Here is an 11,808-nt window from a genome sequence, read left to right as displayed (position 1 = left end):
AAGCCCCATCCAACCTGGCCTTGAACGCTTCCAGGGATGGGGCCTCCACAACCTCTCTGGGCAACCTGTTCCAGTACCTCACCACTCTAACAGTAAAGAATTTCTTTCTGACATCTAACCTAAATCGACCCTCCTTCAGCTTGAACCCATGACCCCTTGTCCTGTCACTACACTCCCTCATAAACAGTCCCTCACCAGCTTTCCTGTAGGCCCCTTCAGGTACTGGAAGGCCGCAATTAGATCTCCCCGGAGCCGCCTTTTCTCCAGGCTGAACAACCCCAACTCTCTCAGCCTGTCCTCATAGGAGAGGTGCTCCAGCCCTCAGATCAGCTTCGTGGCCCTCCTCTGGACTCGCTCCAACAGCTCCATGTCTCTCCTGTACGGGGGCCCTCAGAGCTGGATGCAGTACTCCAGGTGGGGTCTCACAAGAGCAGAGTAGAGGGGCAGAATCACCTCCCTCAACCTGCTGGTCACACTTCTTTTGATGCAGCCCAGGACACGGTTGGCTTTCTGGGCTGCAAGCACACACTGCCGGCTCATGTTGAGCTTCTCATCAATCAATACCCCCAAGTCCTTCTCCTCAGGGCTGCTTTCATTCCATTCCTCGCCTAGCCTGTAGTCGTGCTTGGGATTGCGCTGACCCACATGCAGGACCTTGCACTTGGCCTTGTTGAACTTCATGTGGTTCGCATGGGCCCACCTCTCCAGCCTGTCAAGGTCCCTCTGGATGGCATCCCTTCCCTCCTGTGTGTCGACCACACCACACAGCTTGGTGTTGTCGGCAAGCTTGCTGAGGGTGCACTCAATCCCGCTGTCCATGTCGCCGACAAAGATGTTGAACAGTGCCGGTCCTAGTACTGACCCCTGAGGGTCTTCCAGCCAAAGCCATTCTATGATTCTGCCTTGATAGTTGTCAGTATAATGTTCTTAAAATTTTCTTTTTTTCCCCAATTAATTGATAGAAGATAATTTTAACATAACCTGAAATACTGGATTAACTTGTTCAGATTTATCAAGGCATAAAATCATTGCCTGTAATGGTTAGCAAAGATGTTAATTATTAAAAAATAAACAAATGAAAAACTCCAAAAGCACACCAAAAAAACCCAAAACCGAACTTTGTAGAGAGTTTCTTCGTAAAATGGTTAAGAAAGGAGACTAGAACTTGGCCAAGCACTCTGTCGCACTCTGTGCTTTTTCCTCATTGGCTTGTTGAGATGGCAATTCACAAATCTTCCTTCAAGTTAGATGATTTTGATTTATACTGTTGTAGACTGTAGAGGAGGAAAGAGCCAAACAAGATCGATGCTGCCTCTCTGATGAAATATGAGGTGATTTTAAACATTAACTTGTGCAAAAGCATGCTGTGTTGTGTTTTCTTAGGCAATTATAAATGAGTGGGATGAACAGGAACGCCGTGCCCAAGAGCGGGAGGCAACGGAACACAGTCTGTACAGATACAGAAGTAAAAGTCATGGGAAAGGACGGAGTGAGGAAGAGGAGGAAGAAGAAGAATTTAGGAGGAGATTTCCCTTTCATGAAAAGGTAACAACTGTAATGAAACACAAAAATTATGTCTGAAGTAGCTCCTGAAAAGGCATGTTGTAAGTAAAATGAGATGAGGAATGAAGCAGTTTTTCCTTCAGCCGAAAGAATAATGTGAAATAGATTTTTTAGAAAGGTGTTAAGTACTGTACTTTTAGTTTATTTTCCCTTCTGCTTGTAGAAAGTTTTTGGAATTAACTTCTGGACTTGAACTTTACTGTGGTTCAGCTGAAGAATTCCAAGTTACTGAATTACAATATCATTAGCTATTTGTTGTAAAATTCTGGAGTTTGATTAATTTAGAAAGGTCTGCTGAGGTTTAATTAATCTTTGATTAAGTAAAGCTGTGACATTTTTCCAAATTTAAGTGGCCTGCATTACTGAATGAAGTGTGGCTTCCCTGAGAAATGTTGTACAGTACAGAAATACAGGAGACAATTATGTGCATCAGTGTGTTGTTGGGATGTAATAGTTAAGATCTTCACGTGACCAAACAGCATTGAGGTGGTTTATCAGCAGATATGACTGCTTCTGCCTTTTCTGAAAGAGGTTTAGCTGGCAGCAGCTCAGGGCTTGCTGTACTGCACTCTTGCCTGCTGTGATTATGCCCTTAATTGTTCTATTCACCTGTGTTCTGTTTCAGACTGACATCTGAGCTGTGAGGTAGGCAGTGTATCTATCTAGTGCCAGCTGCAAGTCATTAGCATATTGTTGCCAAAAAGTGCAAGAAGGGAGGTGGGGAGGCATTAAAGGGAGGTTATAATTGACCTTCGATTATCATGTAATTTTCAGGACTTTGAAGATATAACAGCTCAGCCAAGCCTAGAAGAAAAAATGGAAACTGAAGATCCATTAGAAGACCAGCTGGAAGTTGATAGAGCCCTTTTGTCCAAGAGCTCTATGCAAACAGTAATGATGGTTCATCAACAGTTGTGTTTAAATTTTGCTCGATCCCTGTGGTATCAACAGAGTCTGCCTTCTCATCAAGCCAAACATTATTTCAGTACATTTATTTCCTGCTATCAGACTGGTGCATGTCTGGTGTCACAATTCTATCCTTTAATTGGTAAGATTGCTAACAATATTTCAATATGTCTCTCTTCTTCCATACTCTCATCTCATTGCTTATGTGTGCCATATTCTTATATACTTGTGATACATAATAAGCTAAGGCTTGGGATAGAGGGGGAAAAAAAAACCAACTTTTTCTATTCAGCTGAAAAAAGAATTAATAGCATGTGTGATGTCTTCCTTTTTTTTGTTTCCTAGGTGCCGAAATGAATGATAGTCTTTTGGGAAGCCAACTTCTAGTTAGCACTCTTCTTCACAATACCTTTTTTGAGGAATTAACTTCAGATCTTGTGCTGCAGCAAGATGGCCCATATGACTTCTACCAGCATCCTAATATTCAGCAAGTCCGACAGTGCCAACCTGTACTTGATAATTTTGCTAAAGAAGTAAATGGGCTACTGCAGGAATGGCCAGAGCATCCAGTACTTGTGCAGGTAAAGACACCTCAACCAACGTTTGGGGGGAAATGGAGCATTTTAGAATTGCGTTTCTGTGTAAATACGTGTATAGATATGCATAGACGTGCATGCATACAGTTGTCTAGATGTAGTCTGTATTACTTACGCAGGTATTTTGAAGTCATACGGGTTTCTTCTTAAAAGGTATTAGGTATTATTAGCTGTTCTATTTTAGTTATGAAATGCTAGGTAGTATTCACTGCCTACTCTGATCTTACAGCTTTAGGCAATCTTCAACTTGCCATACCTCAAAAGATTCCTGAGGTCTTTTGCTGTTCAGGGTCCTGTTTTTTTCCAAAATGCTTTCTTTCATAGTGTTTTAAAATGGATATCTTTGGTCCCACTTATGGAGCATGTGTGGCCCTCAGGTTATATTTTTGAGAGTAATGCAGAAACTCAATCAATTGGATCTCTTTGCATTAGGTCATTTGCGCTCCTTTCCCTGAGTGCACTGGCCTTCACTGAACTACTAGTGAGCTTATACTAAAATGAGGAAGCAGTCTAAAATAAAAAAAATATATTTTTATCTCTTGCGGAGGAGAGTTATACTAATACAAATCAGCTTAGCTTTATGACTGCTTTTGTTGAAGATCAGCTACTATAGGTTGAATGCTTGTTTTTTATTCTGCAGCTGTTAGTTGTGATGGACAGAATCCGGAGTTTTCCACTCTCTAGTCCTCTCTCAAAGTTCCTGAATGGCTTGGAAATTCTTCTTGCAAAGGCACAGGTAAGAAGAGCTAAGGGAAACTTTATTTTTCTCTTTTATGCTTCCTTATTTATATTGGTACCATGATAAGAAAAACTGAAAGCTTCTTGCCATGATTTCGGGAAGTGAACTTACTCCATGCCATAAGTTTAGGGACTAGGGATGTAATCCAGAGTACTCTATGAGTCTTGCCAGGTAAAGACTTAATTTCTGGCTTTGTAAAAAGGGGAACTCTTTTTTTTTTTTTTTTTTTTTTTTTTCTCCCCAGGACTGGGAGGAAAATGCTAGTCGAGCTTTGTCTTTGCGGAAACATCTTGATTTGGTCACACAACTGATTATTCAGTGGCGTAGATTGGAGTTGAAGTAAGAACTGTCCTTCCCTACTTCTTTTTCTTAGATACTGTAAGCTTCCATCTCCATATGGAGACACACTCCAGTGCAGAATTACCTTAATCATGGAACATGCTTCTGTGTGTGTGGCTGTCATAGTAACAATATGGAGGGGGTAAAAAACCACAACACAAACTAGCAGCTGTACTGGCTCAGAATGAGCATGTCCAGCCCATGGTGACCCTAGGTATATGCCTCAGGAGGAGTAGAAGCTGGACAGGTAAATACAGTACTTCATTCTAATACTTTCTCAGTGTTCTGTTTTCATCCTAGGGTTTACTGAGCCTGCAGTGTTTTGTCTGTTTAACAGCCTCCATTAAATTTTCCTTAAAAATTATTGTCCAGTCTCCTGTTAAAACCATGTAAAAATCTTATATCCACAGTATGCCATGATCAGGAATTCCATAAATGTACCTCAAGTTTTGTGAAAAGAAACTTTGGAACCTGGCTCTGACCAGTTTTGTTTTACCATCTCTAGCTCCTGCATTTCTTCTCTCGTATTTAATAATAGTGGCAAAGCAGTGATCCTCAAGAGTTGATTGTGTATATTAAGCATATATGCAGGTTACTTCATCCTGTAAAATTTTCCTTTAGTTTAGTAGAAACAGAGTAAAGTTTGTGGTGTTTTGGAGCCCAAACTACCCACAATATTTTTGCTTTGTTTTTTCTTCTCTCCTCTTCCTAACTGTTTCCAGTTGCTGGTCAGTAAGTTTGGACAATATTATGAAGCAGCACGCAGAGAAATCCACAAAGCACTGGTTCTCAATTTATCAGATGATTGAGAAGTATGTTCAAGAACAGACAGAGGCAAACACAGAACGTAAGTGCTGTCCTTATATGAATGTTCCAGCAGTTACTAAGGATGCGTGATTAAGGCCCTAAATGCCAGAGTCTGACAGTGCACTTTCGGGTGTAGTTCTTGTACTGTTTGCCCTATGATAAACTCCATGGCTGTAATAGGGTCTTCCATATAGAGTAAACTTTGCTTTGTATTTATTTCTGGAACCACCTGTGTGCCTCATAGGGCTAACATTATAATTCATGTAAAGAAAAGATGTCTGTAAAAAGCATATAAAAGAAAGTCGAACTGTGGTAACTGTATGTCATGCACATATCAACATTTCAAACAGATTTGGAGGGTAGGAGGCCTCCATCTGCAGCTGGAAAAGGCACCTCATTTTTTTTTTTAACTGCACAAAGCATAATTCATATCCCAGCTGAACTGCTTTTAACATTCTGTATAAAGCCTACAGAATTTTTACAGTAAGTGTGTTTTGGTACATAGTGTTCTTAGTAAATTTGTCTGCAGGTGTTGACATTATGTAAAATACAGGAAAGAATATAGTTCTCAGTCCCTTGCCTCCCCAAAATTTAATGAAATTTTAAAGATGAAAGTAGCATCCTCTGGCTTGAGGCAGGGTTCTTCAAATCTCATGACTAATGCACTTAATTGACAAGCTTCAGATCCTTGGGTTATTTCACATCTCCAAGTAGACAGTACATCATCTTCCATAGGTAACACTCTAAAGACACTGTATTCTCTACCAAATTCTTCTAAGATCTCTTTCTGTCTCGATGATTTTGAGGAGTTAAGGAACTGGCAGTGACTAATTCATAATATGGCTCATCGTGACTGAAACAGCTATTCCTTCATAGAGAATAGCAACTATTCTTTAAATACTTGACGCACTCTGAAACTGGACATGTAGCTGGCCTCCTTGGTTGCTATCTTACTGCTGCCTCTCTTGTCCCCTCTCTTTTCTTCCAGTGTGATGTTTATTAGTTTTACTTACTATTAAATGAGAATCCCCCCCTGCCCCTTTCCTATTTTGTTTTGAACTTTTCCCAATCAAGACCTGATATTTAGTTGAAAGTTTACAAACAGCAGACAATTTTCATGTAGAGGTTTGTCTTCTTTTGTTTTTTTCCCCCTTTCCTTCTAAATTTTGGTGCAATGTTCAGAAACTGAGCAAATGGATCTGAAAGCACTGGTCAGCACACTGCAAGCTTTTATTGAAGGATCCACACTGGGAGAGTTTCATGCACGACTTCAAGCGCTACTGGTTTTCCACTGCCATGTCTTGCTGATGCCTCAAGTGGCAGAAAAGGGTAAGTTGTTAGCATTACATGTGTTGAGTCATCTTTACAGTAACCTGACCGTGAGGTATTCAGGACTTTACAAACAGATCACTAAGCTCATAAATACAACGCAAGCCTATGCTGCTGCTTTTCCCATTTTCATGAAGAATACTGTTGGTCAGTTTACCCCGTCTTTTGGTGTTGTTAAGCATCATGATTATTTTAAAAAAGGATATTCTTCAGTATCAAGAGGAGAAATACATCTTTTTTTTTTTTTTTTTAAAAGCAGCTTATTATTGTCTGTCCCTTCTAGAAGTTCTGTGCAGCATCCTGTGGAATCTATACAATTATTATAAGCAGTTTTCAGAATGTGTTGAGGCCAGAATCAGTGAACTTCGTCAACCTATAGAAAAGGAACTTAAGGTAAGAGGAAACTTCGCTCAGACAATATACTGATCTAATCAAAGGAACAGTGGAGCAGATATTATTTGAATTTGTGTATAATACCTCTGTTGGTCACTGAAGTGCTGCCTATACTTAGAATTTTTTGCCTAAGAAAATTGTTTTTGAGGTGGCGGAGGTTAACTGCAGTCTTTTAATGTTTGTTCAGTCCCATTTAGCTATGGAGGTTTCTACCCCGTAGTGAAGCCATTTTGGATTCTACAACATTTGGCTATGCAGCAGTTTTAGCATAAATACATACATTAATAGAATAAAATGCCTATGTCTTGCATTTTAATACTGCCGGATCATCATAGCTGGTCAGCTTTAAAGATCATCTTTTATATGCAAATACTTCATTGCATTTATATAAGTAATCCCATTGATTGTTTATTTTCCTAATAGGAATTTGTGAAAATTTCAAAATGGAATGATGTCAGCTTCTGGGCTATAAAGCAGTCGGTTGAAAAAATACGCAGGTAACTCAAGCTTGGAATTAAGCTCTATATTTGGAACCTTCCTTCTAGATGATTTCTCTGTGATGTTAAATTTGAATGCAAGAAAGTTTCTTCTGCTCATAACACAGTGGAAACATTTATTTCCAGCAGCTGAGATTTCCAGGATTATAAAACCCAGTAACATTTTTGCTTTCCTTTGGTAATTAGGACCCTCTTTAAATTCATGAAGAAGTTTGAAGTTGTTCTGGATGAGCCATGTCGACCTGCTTTGGTGGAAATTGGTAAGGAAGAGCAGCTGGATTGCTTGCAAAAGCAGGAAGAGTCTGAGAACAAAGAGACCAAAGTTCAGAGGCTAAACAACACGTTAAGAAAAGTTCTGTCTGCTAGAACAGATGTCACCAAGGTGACTATATTCTTTATTCTAAGTGTGGGAAGAATGTTTTCTCTGTTCTCATCTATACGTTGCTTTTCACTGATTTATGCAGAAAAATCTTACATAAGTGTCAAATCTGTTGAATATATCATCAACTTTTTTGTCTTACTTGTGTTCAGTGTTATGAAACACTGCAGATGGGTGGGAATGCAGCATGGAAAGACAAGCGTGTTCTATATTGATTTGGCACAATATCTGTGCTCTAAAATAGAGATGATAGCAGTTACACATCTCATCTCCAAGTTGCTTGCATATTGTCTGCAATTCATTACTTCCTCACTATTGCTGTGATACTGATCTAGGAGTTGAAATTATTATTACCCTTTTTTTCTAAACAAGGATCCAGGCAAATGATTATGTAGCTGTAGGATTTGTGTGTATATAAGCTCTGATTAAATATAAAATTACTTTGAGCTTGAATCCTGATAGGGGAATGCACTACATTGTCATACTTTTGCTGGCAGCTTGTGTACTGTGAACGTTTGCCTTGGACTAGCTGATGCGTAGTAAATCCTAGTCCACAGTGCCACGGTTTAGTGTGTCTCTAAGTTGTCCAGCTTGGAGAGGAAGTCAACTAATTTTGTTCCTGAAACAGATTCCTATTTCCATCCTTTAGTTTTTATTAATAAAACGCAAGGAGACAATTGTAACGCATCAGAATTTGGGGGTGCGTGGGAAATTGTTGCATTCGGGTTCCAAGGCTTTGTTCAGTTTCTTCAGACCAGGAGGGTGGCTGGTCTTGCTCTTCTGTCACCATCAGGAGGGCAGCGTGTGGAGGCAGAAATCTGATGCAAATCTGATGTATTTGGTTGTAGGTTTGATTTGTTGGTTGGTGGGTGGTTTGTTTGCAAGCTTGTTACTGGTAATCAACAGGGTTGTTAGTTTCGTTTGTTGCAGTTTCCTGTTGTCTTCATTCCTTAAACTAGATGCATACAAACTTAAATTGAACAAACCCTAGGGATTTGCTTTGGACATGCTGGAGGATTACTTCTGATATTTAATAATTTCTATTTGCACACTGGCTTTTTTGTTCATAAGCAGTGCAATTAAACTTGTGTCTAGTGGAAAGTGATGGTGTTCTTGTCTAAGTTCCTGAGGGCATTAGTGATTTAGGTTAATGTGTCTTTGAGCTTGGAACGCTGAGGAGGCTGACCTGAAGCAGTGATAGCTGTTTGTCATTACCTCTTTCACAGAGGTTAAGAGAGTAGGATCATAGCATCTTCCATTTGTTTTGGCTGTTTTCAAAACTAATGTATGCCTGACATGCATATACTGTGATTTTCCTCAAGTGTTGGTGCTGAACTGTTCAAAGGATCATGTGGGCATGTTTTGGGGTTTCAGATGAATGCAGAATTTAGCACTTGTTTTTGCAGTGATTTACTCTTAATGGTCAAATAAGACAGCTTTGAGTATGTGTATATAATAGAACTGTTTCTTTCATATTTTTTTTCCTCAGAGGGCACTCCCAGAAGAATGTCAGGATGGCATTACCTTTCATACAGAATCTCTTCAGTATCGTCTGCCTAAGCTCACTAAAAAAATGAAGAAAATGTGTACAGCAGTTACAGAAAATAATTCATTCTTAAGTCTGGTGGAAAATCTTGACCAGTTCACAGGTTAAGTATTCTTGCGATTTCCATACCATAATTGACCTCTGTAACATAAATGGAACAAATCAGGAAAAAGTATAGATACATAGTTCCCTTCCCAGACTGTCTTCTCATGGCGGCTTTGTGTATGTTAAATTTTCACATCTCTTACCTTTTCCTGCTGTCTTCTATACAGGTGGTATCATTGTTTCTGTAGTTGAACTGCAAAATTTAACATTTGATCAGACAGCAGATAAGGAGAAGCAGAAGTCTGAGGCAAAGCATATTCAGATGCAAAAGCAACGGGCTTTGTCAGATCTCTTTAAAAGCCTTGCTAAAACAGGTGAGCTTTGACTAAAAATGTGCTTGGTTTAGAAGCGCAAAGTTCTATGTATTTTACTTTTTTTTTTTTACCAATACATCTAAATCCACCGTAATACTATGTTCTTGAAGTTATTGAGCTGCTAATACATAGAAACATTTAAGTTTCTCTTTCTCTTCATCTGTTGACTATAAGGCCTGGTGGTTAGCTCTTTCAAATACCTTCTATTCTTAAATTCCGTTAGATGTACAACAGTAGCTTTTCTGAAGCAGAAATCTACTATATCTCCAGTTAGAAGTCACTGCCCAGCTTTTAGACACAAGAGAGAAGCTCATTATTTTGTATCCGTTCTCTGATCCAGAACTGAATTTAAGTTGGCTCGTTAGAATGAGAGCCCATGTCTCAACTGACAGACTGGCAGAGGTCAGGTTGGCAGAGGTGTGGGTGAGCCGTGGAGATTCCCAAGGGTCTATTGATGGGAATCGTTGGAGGTACCCTGTTCGGCAGCCCAGTCTCCATTGCTCTCCTTGCTGGTCTTAAGGTAAAGGACCTACCAAAACTATTAATTGTTGCCTTTGCGTTTGGTTTTATGTTAAATTATTCATCAACTGTTCTTAGTCACTGAGTAGTTTAGAAACCAGCAGAAGTAAGCAGTCTTGTTAGATATGTGTCTGGCAGCATTCTGCTATGTCATAGCCAGAAGTAGAAACTAACATAAATTTGCCAATTTTTTCTTTTTTTGAAGAGTTTATTGTTTTGGTGCTTCTCTTGGAGGTCATAACTTCTGGCTCACAGTGATCCTAAGAACCTTTAAAAAAAAAAAAAAAAAAAATTCTGTTCCTCATGGTTGCAGAATGAAGCTTGGAAACATGAAGCTGAGGGTTCCAGGAAGGCATGGTTTTGATAACAAATTAACTCAGAGCATCACAACACTTGTAAAGTAAATGAAAATGAAAACATCCCAAATGCTTTTTGAGAGGTGGAAGGAAGCTTCAGTTGTAGTTTTGAGTGTTTGTAGTTAATGCTACTTAAGATGAGTTGATGTGTGTATTGAGTAAATGGTTCCTAGAATATTAGATTCATCTGTGCTTGCAGTCATCTAAATGCAAAAGGAATTTAAATGGGAGGTTTCCAGCACATACACTTTTCCTGTGTTTGGCTTTTTTGCTCCCACTGATGCAAAAGGAGTGTCTGCCATTGCTGCCCTGTGAAGTTTGTGCTGCAGGAATGACATACTGTGATGATTTAATTAACGCATGGGATTTGAATTCTTGACAGGGCTCTGTCTTTGATTTCAGGTGACACCTTTACCTTCCTCATTCATCAGCCTTTTCATGTCTTAAAAATGAAGTGCTGATCCCTAACTTGGCTTTCTTAAAGGACCAGGAGAAGTGAAAAGTCTTACTCTTAAGACTCCTCCATTTTGTTTGGAAAAGTGGCAACGGAACCTAGATATTTCAGTATTTCTTACAGGCTCTGCTTACTTTTGGGATACTTTGAAAGCAGTATTTTAATTAGCTTGAAAGAAATGAGCATGTTTAATCTAGTTTTAAAAATAGCTAACATAGCAGCCTTAAGACTGAGTTTTAAAAGTATATAGCTGTAACTTTCTCAGGCTGTAGCCTGCCTTACAGGTTCAAGGCTTTTTGGTTTTTGTCTTGGCCACCACCACCACCTTCCTTCATACACACAGGTCTATGTTTGTCTCATTTCACCTTGTTCTTCAGCTAAGATAGCTAAGCTACAATGCGTTCTTACATTACAAAAGTTGCAATATGTTCAAAGACTTGTCAAAATCAGACAGCGTCAGGAAAAACAACTACATCAAAAGGTTTTGTAGCTTAATACCAATTGTATGAGTGACATTTTTCCTATGAAAGGATGTGTGTTCAAATGTCATTCCAGGTTTGTCATACCGGAAAGGTCTGTCTTGGTCTCGTTCAAAAGACTATCATGAAATACTCTACCTACAACCACTGGATTTGCGTAGTGCATTAGCTGTAGTAAATTGTACACATGAAATGGATGCCACGTATGTATACAGTATTTCTAACCTTTAAGTCATATGAATTTGCAGCTATAATATATGGAATTTATTGCATGTGGATTTAGCCTGGAATTTCTGGAATGTAATTCACTTAGGATTTTAAATACTACTTTCTCTTCTCCCCCATTACTTCTCAGTTTGAACATCCTGTACAACCTGTACTGGCACATACAACTGAGAGGGGTTTTTTTAATTTGCACTTTTGACAGCTCTACCCTCAGTTTCATTGTTACTGTGAATTGGATGTCAATTAACCCACCACTGCGCAG

General features: G+C 39.3%; 1 protein-coding gene across 7 annotated transcripts in view; it reads left to right on the top strand.

Annotated features, from left to right (window-relative positions):
- Window positions 1–11,808, top strand: part of MDN1 (midasin AAA ATPase 1) — a 105,458-nt gene that overhangs the window by 67,038 nt on the left and 26,612 nt on the right. For 5 of the 7 annotated variants that reach the window (XM_054819679.1, XM_054819683.1, XM_054819682.1 and 2 more), the window contains 13 exons: window positions 1,384–1,545; window positions 2,338–2,611; window positions 2,815–3,050; window positions 3,706–3,801; window positions 4,049–4,143; window positions 4,866–4,990; window positions 6,133–6,279; window positions 6,536–6,672; window positions 7,096–7,169; window positions 7,356–7,551; window positions 9,038–9,197; window positions 9,367–9,513; window positions 11,398–11,524. In XM_054819679.1, coding sequence (XP_054675654.1) covers window positions 1,384–1,545; window positions 2,338–2,611; window positions 2,815–3,050; window positions 3,706–3,801; window positions 4,049–4,143; window positions 4,866–4,990; window positions 6,133–6,279; window positions 6,536–6,672; window positions 7,096–7,169; window positions 7,356–7,551; window positions 9,038–9,197; window positions 9,367–9,513; window positions 11,398–11,524 — 1,976 coding nt within the window. The remainder of the gene's footprint in view (window positions 1–1,383; window positions 1,546–2,337; window positions 2,612–2,814; window positions 3,051–3,705; window positions 3,802–4,048; window positions 4,144–4,865; window positions 4,991–6,132; window positions 6,280–6,535; window positions 6,673–7,095; window positions 7,170–7,355; window positions 7,552–9,037; window positions 9,198–9,366; window positions 9,514–11,397; window positions 11,525–11,808) is intronic. The other 2 variants (XM_054819681.1, XM_054819680.1) reach the window with 2 other exon arrangements.

Source organism: Grus americana, chromosome 3 (assembly GCF_028858705.1).
Source record: "Grus americana isolate bGruAme1 chromosome 3, bGruAme1.mat, whole genome shotgun sequence".
Classification (NCBI taxonomy): Eukaryota; Metazoa; Chordata; class Aves; order Gruiformes; family Gruidae; genus Grus; species Grus americana.
The sequence above is the reverse complement of the archived record's forward strand: the minus strand, read 5'-3'. Positions and strand labels throughout refer to the sequence as shown.